Source organism: Miniopterus natalensis, chromosome 4 (genome assembly GCF_054644295.1).
Source record: "Miniopterus natalensis isolate mMinNat1 chromosome 4, mMinNat1.hap1, whole genome shotgun sequence".
In the NCBI taxonomy this organism is placed as follows: Eukaryota; Metazoa; Chordata; class Mammalia; order Chiroptera; family Miniopteridae; genus Miniopterus; species Miniopterus natalensis.
Genome location: NC_142084.1, coordinates 87870465 through 87897819, shown reverse-complemented (window position 1 = coordinate 87897819; position 27355 = coordinate 87870465). Strand labels below are relative to the sequence as shown.

At 42.2% G+C, this 27355-nt stretch overlaps 1 protein-coding gene across 6 annotated transcripts in view; it reads right to left on the bottom strand.

The window, feature by feature from the left end:
• GABRG2 (gamma-aminobutyric acid type A receptor subunit gamma2) overlaps nucleotides 1-23609 on the bottom strand; it is a 71570-nt gene extending 47961 nt beyond the window's left edge. For 5 of the 6 annotated variants that reach the window (XM_087816099.1, XM_016213990.2, XM_016213991.2 and 2 more), the window contains exons 1-2: nucleotides 23503-23609; nucleotides 1087-1238 (exon numbers count right to left, since the gene is read on the bottom strand). In XM_087816099.1, the coding sequence (XP_087672225.1) occupies nucleotides 1087-1238; nucleotides 23503-23609 (259 nt within the window). The remainder of the gene's footprint in view (nucleotides 1-1086; nucleotides 1239-23502) is intronic. The other variant, XM_087816101.1, reaches the window with a different exon arrangement.
• Between the last annotated feature and the right edge of the window lie 3746 nt (nucleotides 23610-27355).

The window sequence follows — 27355 nt, the reverse complement described above, 5'->3', positions numbered from 1 at the left end:
AATTAAGTACATAGTGACCTCGAAAAATATGCACGAGGAACATGAAGCAGATAGAAAGAGCAACAGGTCCTGTGAATCGGCTTTGGAAACACTGCACTTGTTGACTCCTCTGCTGACCGCTTAGTCCCCATATGCCGCTAGCCAGCCCTAAATCAATCTTCCTCGGCGACTCCGTGGAGTCTGTGACTCATCAGATAATAAGAGGGAACCATACGGAAAGCCAACACACACCTGTTTGTCACAGAGACCGATATGAAAAATCATGAAGTGCCCCATCTGTGACCAAAGGCCCTTGTTCACGTTCAGTGAACCAGGTCTCATCGTATCATTCTGGGCTTCGATTCAGCAGTTGTCTCATCTGTATCGATGCCTTCATTCTTCACTGGTCCCTGTGTCTACAATCTTGCTGTCACCTCAAGGAGGCTGCTTCTGTCCTCTGAACTCTGGGCTTGCCTGTCTGACTTGCTTTGGTTAATATATAGACAGAAGCGGGTGCGCTAGCTCTGGCCTCAGGCGTTTAAGCCTCAGGAGCTCCGAGGCTGTCCCTTGCTCTTCCTGTTACCATGAGGGGGACACTCGGAGCCGCTCTGGGGCCCGGCCGCACACTGAGAGCCCAGCTTTCCCTAATGAGCAGCCAGCTTGCCTTAGATTAAGTCACCACCCAGAGCAAGTGCTAAGTGAGTGCCTGTCATTATTTGCCGCTGAAGTTTGTGCCTGTTTGCTACACACACACATAAAACAAGTATGTCCTTCCTTTATCATTATTTGCTCGTTTGTTTTTTATGTCACTTCATACAGGACTTGTCACTTTTCTTCCGTAGCCCTTGTCTGGGATATCTGACACAAATGGAATTTCTAGCTCTCAGGTCTCACTTGAAAATCATCTTTCTTCATTTGAACTTATCAGTACCCCCCTACCCTCGATCCAGAATGCCATTTCTCTTTCTTTTAATCCCTTTTTATGACATAGAGTGAATGTATCATTTCAGTAGCTCTGGTTATTGCAACGCGCCGCTGTTTTCTCCTCCTGTGATCGGCGTGCTTCTGGGTTTCTGTCTACACCGCGCTCCGAGTTCTTCCACATACCTCCTATATCAGGGCGGAGTTTATTGTCGTAGCCTTCTAGGAGGTTGTTTAAGATGACAGTGACATCGCCCTCAGGAACTTTTGGTGTCAAGACCCATGTTTTGTTTGAAGAATAATCTTCATAGTCATCATCAGATTTTTGTCTAGTAAGGCTAAGAAGACAGAAATACTGGTTAAGAGACATACAGGCTGCACCCAGTTACCTTTCATCCCCAGATTACTGGTTCGAAAAGGAGCAATGAAACCAGATCCCGGGAGTAATGCAAGTGGGGTGCAGTGCGCGGGAATTCTCACCCAAGGATCAGGCCCGCTCCCTGAGCTGCGCAGATGCAGGGCAGGACCTGTAAGAGCGAGCTCTCCAGTTTTCCAGAACACTCTGCCCTCCCGCCTGTGAGGAGACTGTGTGACCCGTTACTTTCCCTTTTCCATAGTGGTTCTTTTTGTCCACCTGCCCAGCCTCATGGAGGACCGATTGAAAAAACGATTTTGCTGGAAGTGATGCTTACATGACCCTATGCAGGCATAATGTCTGCTGCTTCCTTTGAGAAGTTAGCTCCAGCCTGCTAATGAAAGCACGAGGCTGTAATTAGATCAGCCCCCAGGCCTCGGCCTAGCCTCTCCCTCCTGGGGAAGTGCTGAGAGCTCAGTCCCCTGCCTTCCCCCCCCAGGGCTGGGCTGGGTGCACTGTACTCTCCCCTCGCTGCACTGAAGGTGAGGCCAGCTCATTTATCTCTGAGCCTTAAGAACTTGGTACTAGAAGAAGCATGTTGCAGACTTTCACCCGCCCTTCACCACAGCCGAAGCTCCTAAACTGGAAACTGGGAAGTTCCTGTTGCTTAATGTTCTACAACCATAGAGATGAAATTACCTGTTTTGAGGGATCAGAAAGCCACGTACTATGCTGTGACTCTGTTTCCTATGTGCCCTCCACCCCCACCCCATAACTGGGCTGGAAGTGAAGGCTGACTTTGGAAAGATATTAGAATTTCTATAGCTTGTCTCTCCCCTGCTCCAAATTCTGTTCCCCCTCATCACCCCCCCCCCCCCCACAAGATCATTATATTTTCCAGATCTAGGGGTAATGCAAAACCTTGCAAAAGCTGCCATTTTCATTTTTATGGTGAAAAAATTATAAATGAAAAATATAAAATTTCCCACCCTGTCTTCAGTTCATTTCCCTAAATATATAGTATAGACTGGAACTTGTCGGAATTTAAATCACTGCTACATTGCCCTGAATGAATATATATAATACTCAATATACTTATCAAACCACATTTATCACCTTTCTTCAGTCATAGCCATATATATGACTGTGTTTTATATATGTAGCTTGGAGATAGAAAGACGGATAGGTAGATAGATGATTAAATATGGTAGAAGAAAACTGATAAGTGATCAGTCTGGTTTGAGTATGAGTAAGGGAGATGAAATGTTAAGAGTAATCACGGGCATGAATCAGCTTAGTATGCAAGTGATCTCTTTTTATATCCCTTTAAAACTTCGTGAAAAGGGAACATTTAAACTGAGCCACACATCTGCCTAACACCTTAGGTAGCCGTGTTTTACGTCTTGCACTTCGGTAGCATGGAAGCTTTAAACAAAATGTGAATTTCATAGCATACCTATAGAGGCCATGAAGGCCGGGCAAGCTTCAGCCAGCGGAGACCAGCTCTCTGCCAGGAAAGGCCTTCTTGGGCCTCAGCTCATTTCCAGAGCTCTGTGAACTCTGCCTCATGGAACTGTAACAGAGCTCTAAGCCTGTGGCCCAAGTCCTACTGGTTTAATTAGAAAAGAAATCTCTCCAGTAAGTCATTGAGAAAATAATGTTTGCCCCATTAGATGTCATCGTGATGGAATTTTACTACTGTTTAATTTGGTCACGCCAAAGGGCCTTTTCAAGAAAAAAAAGCATTATCCCTCATTCTTCCCCTTTCTCCTTCTGTGTCTGTCTCTCTTTCTGTCTCTCTGTCTCTTTCTAGCAGACAGAAGCTCCCTATTAAAGGTTCTTCAGGGGAAGCTGATATATTGTTTGGTTTGCTTGTTTGTAGCACTTGCTCATCCTGAGAAATAAATGACCCAGGCCTCATGGTGCTATGTTACTGACATTCCTATTATCTGACAGACTGGGAGGAAAACACGTTAAAGAGGAGATAAGGGATGCCTGCTTAGAAGGAGGGCCACTTGCCTGAATTGTACCAGTAATTCTCTCAGTATCATCTCCTATTAGATGCCAGGACAGTAACCAAATTGATCTCACTTAAAAGTGTCAGCGATGGATTTTTTCCACCCCTCAGGATACCTGCTTAGCCATAGAGAGCTAAACAGAGTGGAGAAACTAAGGGCATAGGCTTGGGAATTAGACATTACCAGGTCTGTTTGCTGGATCTGTGTCTTGTCTCTGTCACTGTTTTATGACCTTGGACAAATTATTTAACCTGGCTAAACGTCGACGTTCTCATTTCAAAATAAAGTTAATGGCTAGTATCCACATTGCATTTTTGTGTAAGGTTAAGATAATACTTATTCAATGCTTAGCCTAGTGCCTAACACATAGTTCTGGAAATAGGTTTATGATAATTATTATTATAAAGAGGCCACTGCGAGGTTTATAACAACAGCTCCAACCTTGTAACTACAACCTGATTCTACTGATGCCGCCTCCAGGCTTTTATCTAATACGGGCTGAGGAGGACTGAAAACAGATGTTTTCCAGGAAGAAAAATAATGAGCCCCTTACATTATAAATAAATGGAGTTATTATCCTCTAGAGCTTTCCCAGCTGAGGTCTAAATTAATAGGGCTGATGCATAATCTGGGATTGTGTCCAGATTTGTCTTACAAAAAGAAAAAAGAACCTCTCATTCAGTGTTGGCTCTTTCTTTCTCTATAATTCTTTGGAGTCAAAAACATCCACATTTACAGGTGAACAATCAAGGGGTAATGAGGTCTGACCGTTAGATAAGGCATCCATAGAACCGTGAGCCTCATGAGAAGGCCAGGGAGGAAACAGTTTGATAGAGTCAAGAAAATCAACTTAACAGTTGAGCAGCTAAGAACAAACACAAATTCAGACTTCCAGCTAAAGGCACCTATTTAAATAAATCGCCTTTAAAAGTGACTACTCCTTCTTGGGTCCTTTAGTTTAAAAAATAATCTTATCAAGGGAAGAACTGAAATTGAAATTACTCTTAAGTTATCATAATGGGAACTTTTTTTTTTTGTAGTTTGAATGATAATTTCTGAAAGTGCAGAAAATGTTGTAAAGCTTCCGTTTTTGAAAGCTTTTAAAAAATTGTTAGAAGCCACCTGACTGGGAGCTTTGGAGAGCCAAATAAGCATCTCCTGGAAAATTGCTAGAAATTCAGAACCCTGGGCCCTACCCGGACTCCTGAATCAGAATCTTGATTTTAATAAGATCTTCAAGTGATTCATATACATATTAAAATTAGAGAAACTCAATAAAAATGTTTTAATCAGTGGTCTTCCTCTGGGGTGTGCGTGTGTGTGTGTGTGTGTGTGTGCCGGGGTGAGCTCTTTTAAAAATAGAGATTCCAGGGTTCCTACTTTTTTTATTTTGTTTTTGTTAATTCTCACCTGAGGACATTTTCCCCATTGATTTTTAGAGCGAGTGGAAGGGGGGGAGAGAGAGAGAGACATCCATTGGTTCCCTCCCACACACTCTCTAACCGGTCTGGGGATTGAACCTGCAACTCGGGTGCATGCCCTCAACCCAGATCAAACCCTCGAGCCTTTGGTGCATGAGCCGATGCTCAAACCACTAAGCCACACCAGCCGGGGCCCCAGGTTCCTATTTGAGACCTGACTCTGAATCGCCATGTTGTAAGTTAGGTTATTAATTTTTATTTTCATTTTTACAGTTTTATGCATGATTTAAATTTATGCATGAATACAAACATGCAATGCGTTCATGTTTATAATCAGAAACAAAGAATGATTTTATTTAGGACAAATAAGTGGCTTAGAAAAACAAAATGAATCCTGGAACGACAGTTTAATGAGAGATTGCTCTCATTAATCTAGAAGATTCTAAATATTCCAATTTTGATATGTACTCTGAATATTTGCCACTGTGAAGATTAATCATGTAGTTTATGGAATTCTAAATTTTAATCCAAGCATTTCAGATTCCCATAGATTCCATGAAGCCCTAAGTTTTGTGAGAGAAAAGTCTAGTCATTGTACTTTCCCAGGTTAGTACAACAGCAAACATTTGGATGAGATATAAAAACATTTCACTCAAGTAACTCTAAATCCATTGGTGTTTGGCTTCAAAAAGATAGGGACAGATATAGATATAGATATAGATATAGATATAGATATAGATATAGATATAGATATAGATATAGATATAGATATAGATATAGATATAGATATAGATATAGATATAGATATAGATAGATATAGATAGGTACAGATATAGAGATAGATAGATGATAAATAGATAGATATAGATAAATATTCTTTGACACAGGTAGGTAAATAGTTGAATTAAAAAATTCATTTATTTTTATACTTGAAATATTTTTAAATGATTAGTATTTGATTCATTTGAACCATTAATTTCATTAATATTTTTTATTGGTACAGTTTTGGCCTACTTTTATTTTATCGGTGCAATGAGTCAAACGCAAAATGTTTTGGATGTCAAAATAAATCTCCCAGGACATATATGCCAGAAAATGAAACCTTTTGAAGGTTTTCTACTGAAAACCCCTGAGCCTGGACTTGCGCTCGTGCATTTCCCTGCGCGGCGCATCCCCGCGGCCCGACGCGCTCGCTCCTGCCTTCGCCGCGCCGCAGGGGGGCGCCCGGGACCCCCAGCCCTGAGGCCCGGGCGGGAGGGGGGCTGGCCCTGCAGCCGCGGGTGCCCATGCTCCCCGTGTTCCCCGCTGTTCCCCGCTGTTCCCCGTGCTCCCCGCTGTTCCCCGTGTTCCCCGTGTTCCCCGTGCTCCCCGCTGTTCCCCGTGTTCCCCGTGCTCCCCGCTGTTCCCCGTGTTCCCCGCTGTTCCCCGTGCTCCCCGTGTTCCCCGCCGGCGCCCGTGTTCCCCGTGCTCCCCGCTGTTCCCCGTGCTCCCCGCTGTTCCCCGTGTTCCTCGTGTTCCTCGTGCTCCCCGCTGTTCCCCGCTGTTCCCCGCCGGCGCCCGTGTTCCCCGTGTTCCCCGTGTTTCCCGCTGTTCCCCGTGTTCCCCGTGTTCCCCGCTGTTCCCCGCTGTTCCCCGTGTTCCCCGTGTTCCCCGCTGTTCCCCGCTGTTCCCCGTGTTCCCCGTGTTCCCCGCTGTTCCCCGCTGTTCCCCGTGTTCCCCGTGTTCCCCGCTGTTCCCCGTGTTCCCCGTGTTCCCCGCTGTTCCCCGTGTTCCCCGTGTTCCCCGCTGTTCCCCGTGTTCCCCGCTGTTCCCCGTGTTCCCCGTGTTCCCCGCTGTTCCCCGTGTTCCCCGTGTTCCCCGCTGTTCCCCGTGTTCCCCGCTGTTCCCCGTGTTCCCCGTGTTCCCCGTGTTCCCCGCTGTTCCCCGTGTTCCCCGCTGTTCCCCGCTGTTCCCCGCTGTTCCCCGTGTTCCCCGCTGTTCCCCGTGTTCCCCGTGTTCCCCGCTGTTCCCCGTGTTCCCCGCTGTTCCCCGTGTTCCCCGCTGTTCCCCGTGTTCCCCGTGTTCCCCGCTGTTCCCCGCTGTTCCCCGTGTTCCCCGTGTTCCCCGCTGTTCCCCGCTGTTCCCCGTGTTCCCCGTGTTCCCCGTGATCCCCGTGTTCCCCGTGATCCCCGCTGTTCCCCGTGTTCCCCACTGTTCCCCGTGTTCCCCGCTGTTCCCCGTGTTCCCCGCTGTTCCCCGTATTCCCCGTGTTCCCCGCTGTTCCCCGTGTTCCCCGCTGTTCCCCGCTGTTTCCCGCTGTTCCCCGTGTTCCCCGCTGTTCCCCGTGTTCCCCGTGCTCCCCGCTGTTCCCCGTGTTCCCCGTGTTCCCCGTGCTCCCCGCTGTTCCCCGTGTTCCCCGTGCTCCCCGCTGTTCCCCGTGCTCCCCGTGTTCCCCGTGTTCCCCGCTGTTCCCCGTGCTCCCCGTGTTCCCCGTGTTCCCCGTGCTCCCCGCTGTTCCCCGTGTTCCCCGCTGTTCCCCGTGTTCCCCGTGTTCCCCGTGCTCCCCGCCGGCGCCCGTGTTCCCCGTGTTCCCCGTGCTCCCCGTGTTCCCCGTGTTCCCCGTGCTCCCCGCTGTTCCCCGTGTTCCCCGCTGTTCCCCGTGTTCCCCGTGTTCCCCGTGTTCCCCGTGTTCCCCGCTGTTCCCCGTGTTCCCCGTGTTCCCCGTGTTCCCCGCTGTTCCCCGCCGGCGCCCGTGTTCCCCGCTGTTCCCCGTGTTCCCCGTGTTCCCCGTGCTCCCCGCTGTTCCCCGTGTTCCCCGTGTTCCCCGCTGGCGCCTGAGCGCCTGTTGAGCCCCACAGACCTGGCCAGCTCCAGCGCCTTTGCAGACACTGTCCCTCCTGCCGACAGCCTCCCTTTCCCCGCCCTCCAAGACCGCACTCGGAAGGCTCACTCCTTCTCACCTTTCAGCTTCCTCGCAAACATCGCCTTCCCAGGGCGCCATCTGCCACCGCCCCTCTCCCTTTGCCACCTTCTCCACCTCTGTGCGTTCTGTGCAGTTCCTTGTCTGCTTCTTAGCATTGAACAGAATGTGTGTTTATTGATCGGCCTATTGCCTGTCTCTGTTACTAGACTATAAATTCCAGGAGTGCACGCTTGGTTAAGATTTGTGGAAAGAATAATTTTTAAATAATTGATTTTTGAGAGAGAGAGATTTGTTGTTCACTTATTTACGCATTCATCGGTTGATTTTCATATCTGAGTGCCCTGACCGGAGATATCTGGGCGACACTCTAACCAACTGAGCTACCCAGTCAGGGCTCTTTTTATTTTTTTCTAATTGTTTTCTTAAGGTAAATAATAAAACCAACACTGGCTACTGTGAAATATTCACTGTGTTCTAAGAATAACTTTAGGGACTTCACATACATTCTCCCACATAATCCTTAAAGCACTGATATTCCTATAATTATCCCCTATTTACCTACGTGTGTCAGAGAAATATATATATATATATTCTGTCTTTAGGATACCAAACACCAGTGGGTTTGCAGGAACAAATGATATTTACCGATAGTCACTTTAGCTTGCCAAAACCAAAATGTTAAACCATTACGGGAATTGGGGCCAGAGAATCTGCCACTGTACATTCATCAGAAATAGGATCAACCAAAATAAATGGTTGCTCCAGCTCATTTTCCCTTAGGACAATAAATTAGTTTATGCCCGAGCTCAATAAAAGTATGGCACCTTCAGCACCAAGTTAATAACATTCAGATTTCATAAGCTTGCCATTGCAGATACCAGTGATTAGATTTCGAAAGCGAAGCTCACAGTTTAACCTAACGGATGTGATCAGATGCCTCCCTTAGACCATTTCTGGGCTTGGAAAGCGACGCGCTCTGCGGGAGGAAGGCGAGGTCATTTCACAGGGTTCCTCCAGCCGCTGCCAGAGGGGGACTGTGGTGGGAAGGACAGGAGCAGGTGTGTAAAGCGAGCACCTATCATCCCAGGTCGTAGGGGACACAGTGTCCGATCGGGAGGAAGGGGCCCTGCCTGTACTGTCCGGAGGACTGGGGGCTCTTGAGAGACACTGCAGTGTTGTTCAGTGAGTAGGAGCATTGGGGTCCCCGTTGCTCCTCCATATAGGGCCTGGAGTGGCCTTCAGGGTCCCATACCTCCCAGCGAGGACATGCATAGACTGCCCAGGACCTGTGGGGAAGGGTGCTCAGTGCCCAGGCGTGTACAGATGAGTGTGTGCGTGCAAATCAGTACAGTCAGGGCAGGGAAGCACATCGCTCAGTATCCACTCTGATAGTGAATTGTCCTACTCATCATGACTTTCTTAGCTCAGACCTAGTTCATCTTTTAAAATATGAGGATAGCTGTTGGCAAGTGTATTTATTTGACTCAGTCCATTATCAGAATTATATATTCCAATATGTAAAATGCAAACTGTTCACCTCATTAGCCATCACCAATGACCCATATAAAATAAATGCGTGTGATTAACAAAGATCAATTTTATTGCACGTATCAGAACATTCAAACTAAATTGGGAGGCACTGGCATATAAAATTTTAAAGCCTGAGTCTCATCTTGTGTATCATTAGCCCAAATACTTTGAAACTGACATCTATTGCTACAGAATGGGACTGTATTAATTATTTTAGCCTAATTTTATGCCCCACCACTAGTATCAAAGATGGAATCGCCCCCGAAAAGCACATGGGCTTCACAAATACCAATGAAAACCGGGATAATGAAGACAGTGAGGAAGGAGAATGTGGAGAAGGCAACTACAACATCCACGGGGCCAAGGGGTGTAAACAGGAAAGAGGTCACATTCTAGGGTTATGACGGAAGCCCCTTTCTCCTGGTTAGTAGTGCACCGTAGCTTTGTTGCTGTTGTTGGTTTGTTTTAACCTTTCTTAATTAAAAAAGTGGGAGAATGCAGAGCAGCTAGCACTCCCACGCTGCTGGAGGGACAACACTGTGGCACTATCTGCTGCTGCGGAGCACCGGGGTGTCCTATATGTGAAGAATGCCATCCCTAGATTTATTCTAAAAAGAAATGCGTGCATATGTCTACTCAGAGACATGCACAGGACGTTCCTAGTTGCATCATTGGTAATAGAAATGAATGGAATCCAAGTCAACAGAAGAATTGATACGTAAAATACGGTGCATTCACACACTGAAATATATGACAATACAAAATAACGGGCTATTGCTACATGCAGCAGAATGAATCTGAAAACTAAACATTTGAGCAAAAGTTGCTACACGCAGGTGCGCGTGCACACATGCAGTGTGTTTCTGTTTTGTAAAATTTAATAACAAGCCAGTTTGAACCACAGAGCTGAAAGTCAGAACGATGGTCACTTCAAGGGAAGGGAAAGAGGCAAGGAACTGAGATGGGCCTGAGGATGTTTGCTGGGATGCTGGTAATATTTTATTTCCAGACGAGGTTGGTGGTTATATAGGTTTCGGTTTCAATTTGTGATCATTCATTGAACCATATTTATGTATTATGCACTTTTTATACATTTTATCCTATAATAATAACAGCAAAAGTGTTTTTTAAAAATAGGTTTAGGTGTGAGCCTTAAAAGTAGAACACTATTAGGTCCCCAAGGGCAAGAAGTGTTTCTGTCTTCAACAGTGTCGTTTTCCAAACATTTGCAAGTGCCTGGCGCTTGATTAGACATGAATGTTTCTCAGAGTATGAAGTGAATCAATGAGAGTATGGGTTATTTTTAAAGATTCAATGTTTGTGAAAATTATCTTGGTAAGACTCATTCTTTACAAATCTGCGTATGTAAGAATTATAGCTAATATTAAAATGAGCTGCCTATATAAAGTACCATCATGTGATTGCCATCAATACTTATGGACTATTAAGATCACCCCATATTAGTGTTCCCCAAAGCTGAGGATACCTGCCCCTGGCTCCCAAGACAATTCTAAGTGTCACATATCATAGCATCAAAAGACAGGAAAACATATAATTAGCAAATGTTTCCCTTTTTAAATTTTCTTCAGCACATCCAATTATATTAAGGACAGAGTCTCATTATATTTGTAATTTGCCTTTAACCACGTTTTCCAATTTGCTAACCTGATTTCTAAGGACAGCAACATCAAGCTCAGCACTTCTGGTAGAAAACAGTATATAATTGCAGCATGGTAACACTGTTCTAGTTTCATTGTATTTACTTTGTAGCTGTCTTCTGTTTGGAAAAGTAAAGCTGTGAAGGAGGCCGAATTTGGGAGACAGTTCCTTACAGATTTCGATTCCTTGGTGCTTCAGGTGATCGGCATGTATTTTAGATGCTTTTGTGCGAGGAGCAGTCAGAGATGGGAAGACATTCGAATTGCAGTGTTGGTATCACAACACCTCCCGTCTACTTAAGGAGGCGAATACCTGAGCAGCTAGAAAAACGCAGCACTTAAGTGACAATACCGGGCAATAATAAAACACGTCGCCACAGGGTGGAATATGACTAATCTCCGTCTGCCAGCGTCTCCCACTTGGCGTTAAGGTCAGTGCTGTCGGCGTGCCTCCGTGTTCGCTTCCAAATTTCAATTTCTTTGTAAGAGGAATATTTTTCTCTAGAACATAAAACATTTTGGGGAACTGATAAAGCTTTTGGTTCCCTCTTTCAGCAAGTAGAAGGTAAGATAGTACATACAAATATACAAACGAGTTCACCTATTTGTAGGGAGGCCACAGGTGGACGGGAGAATCTCTGTGTATTTCTCATGGTCCCTGGACAAAAGGGGAAACTGTCCCACACTTAGGATAGTTTAAAGGCCACCGAGAGCCAGGGAATGAAAATGAGGGCTGATTCTATGGCATGAAGTGTCCGCATCTGTTCAGATGCATATTCATTCAACTATATAAAATTCAAAAATATTCTAAATGTATTGAAAATAAGTAATACGTTGGGTATATGTTGACTCTTAAATAAAATTGCCAAATGTTTCTCCATTTTCTATTTCCACTCCCAACGTGAGAAAGACCCGGTTGCTCCATGTCCTTACCAGCACTTGGTCTTGCCAATGCTGATTTTTCGTGGCCCATTCTGATAGGCGTATGGTGGTATTACATGATGGTTTTAATTTGCTTTACCTAATGGCTGTGGCTAATAATGTTGAACATTTTTTTTAATTTTTTTTTTTTTTTAGAGAGAGAGGGAGAGAGAAACATCAATGTGAGAGAGAAACATTGATCGGCTGCCTCCCGTATGTGCCCCGACCAGGGATGGAACCTGCAGCCTTTCGTCGCACAGGATGATGCTCTAACCAGCAGCGCCACCCGGCCAGGACAGTGTCGAACATCCTGTAATGTGCTTATTAGCCCCTCAGTAACTTAGATAAATCTAAAGGCTCTGTGCTAAGTGAACTATACGATTCTACTTACCTGACATTCTTGAAAAGAAAAAAAAAAAAGCAGATTTTTACTCCTTTCAGGGTCCTTGTACCTACTGTACCAGTGATGAGAAAGGACTTCCCTGCAGTCTTCTCATGGCTGAATTTTTTCATTTCCTTATAATCTAAATTTCTTATCCATTACTCAACAGACTTTCCTGATCATCTATCTAAAGTAAATTTTTTTCTTGATTTTCTCCATGACTCCACACTTCCTTAGTTATTTCTTAGCATTGATCATACTTAGAAGTGTCTCTGTTTGTTTGCCGTCTGCCCGTCTCCACACTGCAAGGTGCAGGGGGATTAAGAAGATGTCTGTTTTTCTCACTGTTTTATCTCCGGTACAGTGCAAAACAAGTATTGGGAACTCAATAAGTGTTTATGGCAGGAGGGCCTGAAGCACAAGGAGAGAAATTTGTCCACTTTGCATTTATTTTTATCTTTTTTTTTTTAATGGCACTGAGTTGATTTATTTGCTGTTTATTTTATTATATAAAAGAGCTTGGGTGAGGTGACATGTGATATGATTGGAAAATTTTTAAAAAATCTATTTAGAGTCACTTTTCATATTGAATATTTTGTCATGCTTTCAAAAATATTAGCTTAGTTAAACTCGTTCACTGTGATCTCTCCTTTTTGACTACAAATAGAAAGATTTATAATAAAAATATCTCACAGATCCTTAAACATCTCTCAGATGAAATTTCTGTATTAATGAACTAAAAGGTTTAAAAGAAAATGAAAGTGGAAAAAGGGTGAAAAGTCTCTAAAAGTGGTACCTGGAAAGAAGGTAGGAAAATGAGACTGATGTTTACAGGAACCTGATGAGATATAGTGAGATGGCAATGGCGTGTGTCCGACGGGCGCAGGGGCTGATGCTGGACAGGCTGTCGGGGAGCAGATCAGGAAGGACCATATTGAGTGATCATATGCCCAGTTTGCCTGGGAAAGTTCCAGTTGGCACCTGTGGTTCTGACATAATCATTCGTAATGATGCCCTCTCTCACTATAAAAATTTCTCCATTTTGTACAATAAATATATGGTCATATTGCCTATAACTCTAAGACAGTTGGATCTTATCTTATGGGAGGAAGGGGAGTTATTGCAAAGCTTTAATATAACAATATAACACCCATATTTATGTTTAAGAAGTCATTCTGAAGTGAAATTGTTTTTATTTACAGATGGCACTATTATATGTAAAAATCACCAAGAATCAACAAAATCTATTAGAATTAATTACTAGAACTAATATCACAGGTTATGCATTCATATATAAAGTAAATTGCTTTTCTATATTATAATGATAAACATTCAGAAAATAAATATTAAAATAGAATGAAACACACAAAGTACTTAAGAATAAACTTAAGGAAAATGTGCTAGATGTTGACACTGAAAAACACAGTAAGTTAGAGAGAGGAAGGAAAGAAAACCAGAGCAGGTGGAGAGCTAAACCATGTTTGTAGGTGGAAAGACTTAAGATGGTCAAAAATATCAATACTTTCTAAACTGATCTATTGATCCAACACCATTTCAACAAATGTTGTGAAGCTCACAACAAAGATACAGTGGGACATTTTTTGTTTTGTTTTGATATAAATTGGAAAATTTTCTAAAACATAAGGGTATGAACGATTTAAAATAGACAAATGGGTCTTACAAAAAAGAATACACATGAATGTATTTCCTATTTATTACCTGATTTTAAGGTTTACTGTAAATGTAAAGTGATCCAAGTCATATAGCGCTGACATGAGCATAGACAAGTAGAGCAATGGAGTAGAATACATATCTCAGAAATAGGCCTAGCCATGTATGCTAAAAACATTTGGGCAAAGTAACTGAGGAATGCCCATGGGTAAAGGAAAATCATTTTAAAAACTGGGGTTGAAACAATTGGATAAATGCATGGGGAGAAATACATACTAACTTCTAACATGTAGTAAATAAAATTAATAATAATTTGAGATGGATCATAGAGCTACATGAAAAAGCTATAACTATAAATCTTCCAAAAAATGTATGAAAATATCTTTGCAAACTTAAGGAAGGCAAAAATTTCTTAGAGAATACAGGGGGGAAAATGCTGTCCATAATAAAAAAATAACAAATTTTACTTTATAATAAATAAATAAAGAACCCAAAGACGGGAAAAATATTTTCATTACACATATCTGACATGGATTTTTACTTAAAATTCATGAAGTACTTCTTTAAGTCAATAATAAAATAAAATATAATAAAACAAAACCCCAAGCCTGATAGATACAACTTTAGCCCCAATATAATGGCTAAAATGCAAGAGACTCTAAAGTTTTTAATTAAATACCCAGGTTTGCAAATTTGCACGCACATGCACGAGGGTAGGACACCTTGCTTTTAGAATGGTAATTATTTTAAAAGGAATGAAAAGATTGCTTATTCTAATAGAATAGGATGAAGGGGGAACCTGAAAGAAAATAGTTAATAGATTTTAAAAAGCAGTTGGTAATTTATTAGCATATAATTACTATGATCTATACTCCTGCCAAAGATTATAATGTATATTGAAAATCACTGAGGCACTAAAATATTGTTCTGTACATATTTTTATAGGTCATACACAGTGTATTTGCACTTAATTCAAAAAAGCTTCAAAATGTTCACTGTGTTTCTTGATCCTATTACATCCACGTTTTCATGCCCTAATATTTCTGAAATTAATTGAAGCTCACAACTGATGTGTATATTTAAGGTGGTTATGTTTTGTTTTGTTTTGTTTTACCCCTATATTTTGACTACTTATATTGGATTGACAATGACTCAGAGAAGGTAAATCAGTTGCAGGCAGTGGTGGGAAAACAGACAATTTCTGCTCATATAACTTGAAAACCTACAGGATAGGAGAGTAAGTGGAGCAAAATGCCATCGACTGGCCATTGATTTGTAAAGTTAGTCTATGTTAAAATAATGTCATATATGACCATGTTGCTTTATTTAATTGTCTTTAATATGTTGTTTGTTCATTACATGGGTAATTCTTTAAAATACTGAAGAAAAATAGTTTTCAGAGCACTTTTTAAAAATTTCCACCACTTTTCTTCTTCAAAAAAATACCATTCATTTTCAAGTGAAAACCTCTGCAACTGAGGGCAACAAATTCATCAAAAACTATTATGGCCAAGAAAAGTGTTGGAATATGAAAATCAATCAATTAGATGGCTGTAGATCAGTTTCAGCAGGATTATCAAGTGTTTCTCTGTCCTTTGCTCTCGCTTTGCTGGAGAGCTGTTAGAGAACCATGTGACTTTCTTATGTGGCATTTACCTGAGTGAAAATCTAATAATTATTTGTATACCTCTTTGATCACTGCTATCCCATGAGACTCAGCCTCCACGATGGCAGACTTCACGGCCTCTGCTTCCCCATAATTATACATCCAGTTCCTAGCACAGATCCAGCTGAAACACTATACCTAAATACGTTTTGTATCTAGAGTAGTTTTCTATATATATGTCAAAAGCAATTTATAAAAAAGGACCGATAACCTTCCAAAAATAGCATAAATGAGAGTCATTCATTTATTTCTTCTACCAAGATTACATTGACAAGTTATAATCAGTTTGTTTGGGCCGTTGTATTAATGTCCAAATAAATTACAGAACTCAGTATATATTTGTCTCACTAGGTAAACTTTGGTTGTACAACTAAATTTGGGTTTGTGGCAGGATTTCAATGATTACAGAGGATCTTTGCTTAAAAAGAATTCCTTGTTTTCCCTTCTATTATGTTATTTAGTATTCATATGGTTTTCTTTATGGATGGATAAAAAGTGTAATATCAGAACTACTTATTTAGCATTTACGTGGCACTATATCTATAGAGTTGTACAATGAGTTTTATAATGATATACAATTATTACCATATTTTGCACCCATATCATAATACTATAGAGGCTAATATGATTTGAAGTTAAATTTTATTTTTACTCTAATGTGTAATTTAAAAGAACTTTTTATTTCCCTTTAAAGGATATTTATTCTAGAGAATAATAAAGAAATGAATAGCAAATAACACTCCACTAAAGCAAACTGAAGAGGTCTTTCATATCTCAAAACAATCTAATTATTTTCTTACTTTTAGAAAGGAAAAGGGTGTCCATGCTTGTGTGGCGTGGCGTAAGACTGAATGAAAGTGGGGAGGCTAAATCCTGCTTCACAGATAATATCCGGGGAGCTGTGGAAGTCCCCTCGGCTCTTTCTCATGCTTTATAGCCATCAGGCTGATAAAATACCCTCTTCACCTAACACACAAGGCTATAGAGAGGAAGAGCACCCATGCCTGCATTCTCAAAAAAATTAAAGCCCCAGTTTCTAGAAATTACATTTTCTTATTCCTCTAGAAATTAAACTTGATCTTAAGTGATCACATGCCAAAGTTATCCAAGCAGTTGCATGTATAATTGACGTGATTAAAAATATTAACCTTAAATATCTACATATTGAAGATATAAATATCCAGATATTAAAGTAGTAATGTTATTTCTATTTTAATATTCAATATAGTTGCCTTGATTTTGTCTTTCGCTTTTCTAAGGATTTGTGTAGGAAGAGTGCAGCAAATTACCCTATAAATCTGCTCAATGGAGGGGCAAGATCTTTTCTTTAAAAATGGAATGACATGCAGAAGCTAAATGACTGAATTGCAGATTAAGCTATGCTTTATATACAGAGACTTAACCATTAAGAAAATGTATTTTCTAAGCATAATATTGGTTCAGGATCTAAATAATGCCATTTTACATGTTTTTTTAAACTCTTAAAACAACCAAACAGCAGATTATTTTTTAAGCATTTCTGCTGAGAGCTTTCAATAAAAATAAGAAGATAAATCTAAGAATGGTGTGCTTGATGGAGACTGAGAATCTCAGAACATGCTATTATATAGATTATTTTAATTTGTTCAATGGGCTTATTGGAAATAAGGTATCTGTTCTGGATTCTAGTGTCCGAAGATAGAGTCAAATAATTATAAAAATTAACGCCAATAAATATAGATAATCTCGACGAGTTAGCTACTCTTGTGAGAAAACAGTGTTGATGGGATAAAAACTGGTCAAAATTTTCAGAAAATAGTGACAGATCTAAAACATAACCAGTTCTCATGATCATTTGTGTGTATATATTTGTTTAAATATTTTTTGGAGTGACAACTCCAAGTCACCTTTTCTTTATACAAAAAAAGGCATATTTAAGAAAGAGCACACTGACATAAGAGTGGCAATGGCCCAAGAGATAAAGCAAGGAGGTGACAGACCTTCTGAGGCCCAGCTGGAGGAGAAGGGGGTCTGGGTAAGACAGTGCGACGCGCTGGGCGAGTGAGTGGTGGGGACCACGGGAAGGAGAGACTTCAGGTCAATCAACACTGTTGACAGGTCGGGGAGGGGCTCACGGTGATCTTACTGATAACTATTTGGGGGACTCAGTGCTACTGACAAGTGGGAGCTGCGCTCTGGTACCTGGAGGGCACCCATTAACAGACAGGGGACTGGAAGCCCAGGAGACACACACACACGCACACAAATATATGTTTTTATCATTAGACATCTATATCTATCTCTATCCATACACATGCTCCTTTATTACTTTATTATTTTATAAAGCATATATTTAATACTTCTAATTATCTGTTGCTTTTAAGCGGGTCATTTAATCTGTCAATAATCTTGATTTCCTAATCTGTCAAATGTGGTTGACAATAACTACTTCACAGATGTTAGTGAAAGTTAAGTATATGTAATATATATTAATTATGTATTAATTCATTAAAATATATTTTATATATTTGAAACATAATTTATATATATTAATTAAAATAAATACATTTTAATATTTATATGTAAAGTGTTCGTTCAGTGTGTGTGTGCATGTATGACGTGAGTAGATTTGAATGTCTGAAATTGATATTTTGTTGTGACTAGTTAATTTCTGACATAGGGGTTCAGAACAAGTCACCCCAAAATGTGCTTCTGTGGTATGTGGATTATTTTGAGCTAAAGCAAACTGTGACCCTCTGGGCTCAACAGAAATTCTGTCCCCGCTTTCCCCAGTTACCTAGAAGAATTTGAATTAGAGGCCTTGCCCTTAATAGGAAATTATCAGAGGTAACCTTTTGTGACCTATTTGTACGGCAGGGCGCGCTGTCAGTTACTGAACGTCTGCCCTTTGTGTCACCCTTCAGTGCTCTCTGAAGCCCGAGGGCCTCATCTCGCCCTTAGTTAAGAATATCACATACGCCGCATTTCCCCTTTCTGGCTCGGAAGCTGTCATGTGTGTGGGGTCTCTGACTCCCTCGTGTATGTGGGGTTGCCATGCGTACGTATGTAATTAAATTTGGTTATTTTCTCCTCTTAATCTGTCTCATGTAGATTTAATTCTTAGACCAGCTGGAAGAACCTAGGAGAGCAGAGGAAAATTCCTTCATCGCCCACACTAACTCTGAAGATGTCACATAGATCTCTTATAAGCCAGTAGTGGAGGGATACACTCTTTACGTCGGTCTGAATAGGTGATCATATCTGGAATGCCCATACCAATTGAAATCCTGAATTTTAAGCCCTTAAACTGTGCTGACACCCAAGGTGATCAACCAGTTCCTGAACTGTGGTAATTATAACTTTTAGCCAATCTCCTGTGATCTGTAACTTTAGCAGAAGTACTTTGGAGAACCATGTAGGGGAGGAAAAATAATTTTCCCTCTAATTTTCTAGGTTCTTGGCTGTAATAAAAAGACAGGTTAACAGGAGAGAAACAAACAGAAATTTTTAACAAGATGGGTAACCTCCTGCATCCATGGGAGATACCCAGGAACACTGAGTAACGCCCCGGAATGTCCAGTCCAACACCTTAAATACCACCTCCAGCTAAAGGCAAACGATGACGTTGGGGGGATGGCAGATGTGGGAGGTTATCAAGCAAAGCAGAGTAAACTGGAGGTATGGTTATATGAAGATTTAAGCCCCTGCCTTCTCCACTGATAAGAGTTTCTCCAGATTTAGTCTTCCTGTTCCGGGGACTGGGAGGGAGACACCTTTACACATGGAGATTTCCCTTGTAAATGTAAATGCCTCTTCCCAAAGGGTAACTTCTACTGGCTTTCAGAGCTTCTGCATCTGCTGTTTCTTAAAAATAATCAGCCCAAAATATTCCTTATGCAAAAGAGACACATTTTTGGATGGCAAATTCTTCTTTCAACCACAAGTATGTCATTCCAGCGAAGTCTACTTGTAGTTAAAGGGTGGAAAGTCTGTCTTGGAAGGCTAGGAAATTGTAACAGTGAGAAAAAGCCAGGACCTTAGTAATCTATTATTTACAGTAAAGATAAAGTCTCTAAAGTTAGTTTTAGCTTCATTTGAACTTGAGCAGAAATCCTTGCATGAAACACAATTTAAAATATGTAGAACAGAGACTTAAGTCATTTAATATTCGGTAATTCAATTATTTTGAGAAGATTAGTTCCCAGCCCTTCTAAACTGAGTCTAAGATATAAGCAGACATTTATGTCACTAATTATTGAAATTAAAAGCCAATTTTGAAATTCTTGCTTATGATCCAGATCTTTTGTCTAGAGAGTGGTGGGCAGCTGGATTCTGGGAAATATTTGGTGATTATTTTTTTTCTTTCTTCAGGTAGATGTTTGCCTGAGTGTAGACTATTTGCAATATTATGTCTACAACTAAGCAATTAAATATGCTGAGGGAACAGGTTTTTTTTTTCTTCTAAATAAAACCAGGTGGAACATTAGGAAAGATGGGAAATAACAAGCTTGTCTGTAGAGGTTAATTCTGTAAGCAAACAGAGTTACAGTGAAGAGTCACAATATTTTCCTGAAACATTAGTTATGGGATAAAAAAGTTTAGCAGCTCATAAGAAAAGTCACCTGAAGTATTTCTGTTCAAGCAACAGCTAAGAACAGAGCATATTTACAAATTTGAAACTCAATGTATTTTTTAAATTAAGTGCTAACACTTCAAAGTACAGGTGGATTATCACAAATTTAATCAAATTCACCCCTGCTCAGTCTACCCTTGAAAAATTATCGCTCAAAGTATACTATAAAATCTAATTTTATTCTAAGGAAAAAAACATCTTTACTTCTAGCACTTACTCTTATTTACTCTAAATGAGTTTTTGTTGTATGTCTACTTCTTTCTTCTTAAGGCACTTTTTACTCTGAGATGGAATTTAGTTACATCAAAAGAGTTTATAAAATTAGGAAGTTTGTTTTAAAACCTCTATGTCTGAATATATGTATGTAGAGTGTATGTAGTTTGAAAATACAATTACATACACATGCATACATACCTTTAAAGAGAGGCCTCTGTCTGTGTTTCAGCCAATGTTTTCTCATACGTGAGGCGGTTTATTAGCATCCTTTGGAGCTGTCCCTGACTCTCTGTGGCTGGTGTAACGTGCTCAGTGACTTACACACAGGCAAAAACTTGGGAGGTGCAACCGATTCCTTCTGCTCAGGCCATTAACAAAGTGGCCGTCGTCACAGCGCTCGTAGTAGGGTGACAAACTTGGGAAATTAGCGCACATGCCACTTCTCTTCACCGCGGCCTAGGGACTAGCGCACATGCCACTTCTCGTCACCGCGGCCTAGGGACTAGTTGAAAATGAACCTTCCTGGGCTCCACCCCAGACACAGCGGTTCAGCATCTTCCAGTGCCTGGGCCAGGAATCTGCATTTAGCAAGTTCTCCAGGCGACGCTTATGACAGGGCTGTATACAAGATAGGCGACCGTTTCGGGGCTTTCGAGTTTTAGAAATTAACTATTCCACACCTAAGAAGGGATGTTAGCGTTAGCGGTGAATATTTTCACTCTGATGCTTTCTGTTCCTCTTTGTTTTTGCATAAACACAACCTAATGAGTTTAGTCTGTTTAATGAGGGGGAGGGGGACTTATTCTTTGGAGTTATGTAAATGAAAAAGTCAATTAAATGTCTTAAAATTTTCCCTTCAACTGTCTAGGTGGTTCTATTGCCGTTTACCATGAAAGCCCCTTTCAGATTGTCTCCTAAGAATCCCACATTTCCCCAGTGATGTGGGGTCCTTCTTTAGGATCAGCTTCAGATCAAACCTCCTATTTACAGCCAGCCTGATGCAGCCACACAAATGGCTTTTTATTTTATTTTATTTTATTTTATTTTATTTTATTTTATTTTATTTTATTTTATTTTATTTTATTTTATGGGATTGCAGCAAACTGAAACTCTGATCGAATTCTCTGCATGGAGCTGCAATGACTTGTTTCTGTCATTACTGAGAAAATGTGACACTCCTATGTGAGAGTTCACATGACACACGACTCCCATTATTTAAAGCTATTTAAAATGCTCTTCTAGGCCACTACACCAAGAATTGAATATTAAAATGCATTTCTAAGTTTTACTTCTTATACAATATTGGAAAAGAAAAAGTAGGACTGTTGCAAAAAGTAAGACATCTTAGATATGATACTATTACGAATAACAATAAAATTACACATTTTTTTTTTTTTTTTGGTTAAAGTAAGACCATTAGAGATGAAATACATAAGGATGTCCTCTATTTAGCTGCCAAGTTGTTTACTAAGATGGATGTAAGGTGAGTGGGAAGGAAAGACATATTTCCCTATGTCTTGTGTAGATTTTAATCCACAGGTTTCATAAAAAGTAAGAATATGAGCATGATATTTTCTATCCAAAAGCAACTATCAGCTCTCTAATATCTGGAACCAATTAAGAGCTACACACAACATTAGGCAGAAAAACATGTCTGCAAATTTGGAATAGAAAAATATTTTTCCAGGCTTCCACTAAAATGTATTTGCCCACAAACCATTTCCAGTCAAAGGACGTCTCCCCTTCTAAGAAAGCTACTTAATCTGATGTTCTTAATGAAAATGCACTGTTTTTATAGTTGAGGAGGAAGGTGTAAAGAATGCTGGGAGAATTAAGCAGGCCCTCTCTCTGCTTAGAAACTCCCTGTTTTGCCTGAGTCTCTTCTTTATCAGAAACCTGCATCTCCCATTACCTCCCCTAAAGAATGAGGTGTTAGAGAAGTTAACTCGTACATTTAAATTAAAAAAAAAAAAAAAATGACAGTTTAACCTCCATTCCTTTTATCTCTTCCTTACAACTACTATATAAGAGTGTCAACTCCCACAAAAACCTTAGGGCAATTGCTTGATCAATTCTATAGCTACTTTTTATTTTCTTGGGTGTAGGGGGGTGGGTAGAATTACCCTAAATACAGAGCTTTATTTCAAAATAGCAATATAGGAGAGAGCAAGTAGTATAAATAGTGCGTCTCTAACCTGCCTTTGGTCCTTGCTGGAAATCCTGGGGTGTAGCTGGGGGTGGTGGATGTTTAGGTGGGTAGATAAATGGTGAAGTATAGTTGGAGGAATATTCCTCTGATACTTTTGGTGTAAGGAAGTTAAAAAAAAAATTTAGGCGAAAGCACTCCTGTCACACACCTGCTGAGGGTTTGGGGGCATCCGTCCCCCCTTCCCATCCCTGCTACTCAGTGAGTCAAGGCTGGAGGGCATGAATGCATGCTCCACAGCTTTGGCGTCCCCTTTCCCGGTTCGGCACACTTCTCAACACTGCACCAAGGCCACCTCGTTTGCAGACCTGCGCTCCTCCATGCATTCCCCAGCCGGTTCCCCCGCCCGCGCCCGAGGCCCCCTCCCGCCGCAGGGAGGCCGCAGGGGTCATCCGAGTGGGTCCTGGGACCTGGCCGGCGCCGGGGCTCTGCTGGCCTTCTGCCCGCGGGCCTGGGTGCCCCGTGTACACCCGGCGCCTCGCACAAGCCTCCTTGCCTTTGACCCCGCGGGGCCGCTGTCCCTGGTGCTGAACCGTGTTTGCGCGTCAGCGGGCGGATGCAAAGCGGATCTTAGGAGTGCCCAAGCCCAGGTGCCAGCAATGCTTGGGTGCACAGGAGGCGAGCCCCCCCCCCCCCCAGGCACGCACCTCCCGGCTGTGCCAGGACCTCCCGCGCAACCTCTCCCGCAGACCCCCACCCCGACGCCTCCAACATGGCCTCAAACGCCGCGTGCCGCGCACAGCCACCTCGACATGGTTTTGCGGGGACATCAGAGCCCTGCTCCCCAGACACAGTCCTCATGGCATTCGGGCGCCCACGCCGAGACACAACACACAGCGGACCAAGGCGATGCGTTAATAAATGAAGGAAAGTGACCTTCCTCTCTCCTCCCGCCTCTCCCTTCCCCACATTCACATCCCCCAAATCACAAAGCCCCAGGTCCTGGAAGAGTGTTTTAAATCTGGGTGGTCTCCGTAGGGCCGCATCCCCACCCCTGCCCCCACGTCCCCGGAACAAAACGGAGCCCCAAAGGGCGCACCTTACCCTGGGCAGAGGGTTAGCAGGAGCAGGATCCACAGCGTCATTTTCTGTGAAAATACAGGAGTCCAGTAGACGGAGCTTCCTGTGCTCCATGTATTTGGCGAACTCATCGCTTTTTCCCCCTCCCTCCCTCTGCTTCTTGCCTCCGGTTGCAGAAGACTCCCTCCCCTTCGTATTATGATTATGCTTATGATCTGGCGGTGGCTCCCCCGCCCGCCTCTCGTAGGTCCCGGCCGGGAGATGTATCGCTACCGCTTCAGGAATTAATATTCGGGGGCAGAAATAAGATCAGCACACACGCCTGCAGATACCATCAGAGCGTCAGCTCAGGGAGCGGCTTCCCAGTCTGGGGGAATCAGATAATCGAGGCAGGGGGAGGGCACCGGGAGAGACGCACAGAGCAAAATAGGGGGGAGGCCCGCACACGGACACACACACTCATGCCCCCCACACGCACGCACACTCGCCCAGGTCCATCGGTGCGGGCTTGCTTGTCTGCTCTGTTTTTCTTTTTCTTTTGAGGGGGCAGGGCTGTGTGTGCGTGTGTGCGAGTGTGTGTGTTTAAAAGAAATAGGAAAATCACGAGAATCTCTGCCTGATCAACTCTCACGCCGATTAACTGTGAGGTCAAAGTGGAAGGATGCTCGCCGCTGCTGCAGCCGAATTAACACTTGCGTGGTGTCTCTCCAGGGCTTGTTAACCCTTCGCTGCACGCAGGGGCTGGCTGCCAGAAAGCCAGGAGGAGCTTTAGCAAGCCCGCAAACTGTGCACCAATGACTGGAGGTTCGTCTCCTCAGATCTGCCGAGAATTCTTATTTAAAACCCTGCTCCCCTGGAGATCTTGGTCCCACTGTGGGGGGAAGGGGAGCGGAGTGCGGGGGAGGAAGGGCCTTTTCTCTGTAAAACCATCCCAGAGTTTGAAAACAGGTTTGATGGATTTTAAATCGGACCGAAGGGAGCAAACACTGATAGGTTTAAAAGGCACGGAGAAACCCTAAGCTCCTAAGGACACGCTCACCCCCTTTCAGCTCTCCATCCCCAGTGAAAATGTAGAGGCACCAAGTAGTTGAAGGTTGAAGAATATAATTGCATGGAGGTAGCTGCCTGGGTAAAAAATATAAACCACAGAACAGAAGGGGGCTTTTGGAAGGGAAGTTGGGCAAAGGGGGAGGGTCAAGAGGGCATTTAACAATATACAGGGATTTCTATTTGCTGCGTAGGGTTGACTTTTATTATTATTATTACTATTATTATTGTTGTTATTTTATTTTGTGACAATCCTGAACGTTTCTGTGGTGAATGAGTGGTGCTATCATGCTTTCTTCTTGCCTGGAATGTTACCATGGATACTGATACATGGGAGACATCCCTCTATGACAGCCTAGTGCCTCCACCACAGAGGAAACTCCACTTGCTGATTGCGGAGTAGAGGGTGGAGGAATGTCTCAAGGTTCCTGCGGAGTCCAGGCCAGAGCAGAGATGCTCATGGAGAGACGCAGGGAAAGAGAACCGCCTGGGCCCCTTCCTGGAGCAGAGCAGGGGGTTCTATCGGAACCAGAGCCTTTTCTGTATGAACTCGTCTCCCAGGGAGGCAACGTGAGGAAGGAGCCCAGGAGGCACAGGGACGGGACCCGAGGCGAGTGGGTCCACACCCCATCCCAACCCCAAAACATACCCGAGGGGAGCACAGGATTCCTGGTGGCTTCTGCTTATGGCAGAGGCTGAGGAGACACATTCTGACTAGGAAGCAAAAGTGGCCCAACAGGCGCACCTGGGCGCCTGCGAGCCTTCAGGATCCTGCCTTAGTTATTTGTGGGGTTAGGGAACAGCCCGATTAAAGGGACACCAGCACTCGCTGCCGTAAATTTACTTCTTTCTATAATGATTGACTCGGAGGCAACGCAAATATCAACCCCTCTCTTTGTAATTTTATTGGACCTTGCTACACTGTGAGAAACTGTAGCCCTCTTTATGTTTACACTTCTGTTCTGTTTCACAAAAACCCCCACAAAAACCACCCTAGGTGGCTTATAGCTGTATACTTCTTTTTAGTGAAAATTCTTGATCATGTATTTGTAGGCCAAGGTTACCTACTCAGACACCTACAAACACCAAGCAAGGGACATAACCACAGAAACGGGCTGACTGTGAACCAGTAAAATGGTAGAAAACGTTTATGCCAAAGCGACCACACCCCACTCACCGAAGTTGCCACTGCTCTGTTCCAGCCAGAGTTTCCAGAGGAAATGGAAATAAAATTATGAGCAATGTCCTGATTTTTGAAACACAACGGAGGGCAAGCCAAGCAGATGTGCGGTCCATTAGGTTGCAAATATTGTTTCATACCGTGCAAAGAATTTGTGTGACAATTATCTTCTGTCACCCAGAGCATTTTCAATATTCCAAGTAAGTTTCTTTTCCTTGAGTTAGTGACAAACATATTGAAGTGAGAATAAAGGCTATCGCATTGGCAAAGTAGTGATTCATATACTGGTCCCTTATCAGTACCCTAGTGATCGTATGAATTATAATCAATGTCAATAACAGAATAGCTCCCAGCATATTATACAATCCATAGAGGGAAGTTAGCTGTTTATCGCATCCAGGTGCAATGCTGACTGTGCTGCTTGATCCTGACTAGTTAGCTTCAGTTTGTCTCTTGTCAATCTTTCCCTTCTGGTTGCTTAATCTCCGAAAAAAAGTGTTTTAATATATTTGCTAAGATTTTTCAACATATATAGGGTGGAGCAAAAGGAGGCTTACAGTTGTCCATATGAAAAATAGCACAATAATTAATAAATAATAATATAAGAACAGTCTCTGTGTTTCGTGTACTCAGCTGTAAACCCACTTGCCCCAGCCTGTACTGTATTCGCTGTTAATCGTAAGAGACCTAACCTTAAAATTTCTTTTATAATCGCCTTTTAGCTATATTTATTCTTGTCCACTTTTAAGAAGGCATGTTTATAAAACATTTAAATTACCATTATTTGATAAAAATGATACTTATATTTTAACTTTAAATAATATAGGTGTACTTACTTATTTATATTACATTTTTAAAAATATGCAAAAGTAGAAAGAAGAAACCTACCATTCATATCCTGTCATCCAATTAGCCATTGCCAATGTGTTGGAGAACTGGTTATTTTTCTCAGGAAAAAGTTTTATTTTTAATTTTAATTTGACACTGTATTATTACTATTACTATTACTATTACTGTTACTATTACTATCAATTACTATTACTATTACTATTACTATTACTATTATTACTATTACTATTATTATTACTATTATTATACCCAGAAGTGAATTATGAGGTCAAAAGTTTGACCAGTTTGGTTGTTGATACCAGATCTTTTATCATTTGGGAAATTAAAATATACAACTTAGATTCTGGTTTGGCAGTTATGAACTAAGCTAATCATTCTGCAGATAACAATGATAACTGATAGACAAAATATTAAATTATTGAAGTAGTAGAAAGTTACCAAAAAACATGCAGAAAGTGAGGAAAATCTGAGCATCGAAAGAAAAACCTGAACTGCATGAGGCCTAAGATTCTGTAGCTTTTCCCATGAGAACATGTCAAGGATGACCAAGTTTTGCCCGTTTGCCTGAAACTTTCCTGGTTTTAGTATGAAAATCCCACATCCCTGCGGCCCCCTCAGTCCCAGAAGCGCGGGATGGCTAGAATCCGCAGAAGGCAGCAATCTTACTGGTTTGAGTGTTAAGAGAGTATGGGGCTGCCAGGGAAGCTCAAATTGCGGGACAAATCATAGAAACAAAGAAAGTAAGAAGAGGTGAAACTCCAAAATCCCATGCAAACTTCCCTTAGATGATTTTTTCTGGGT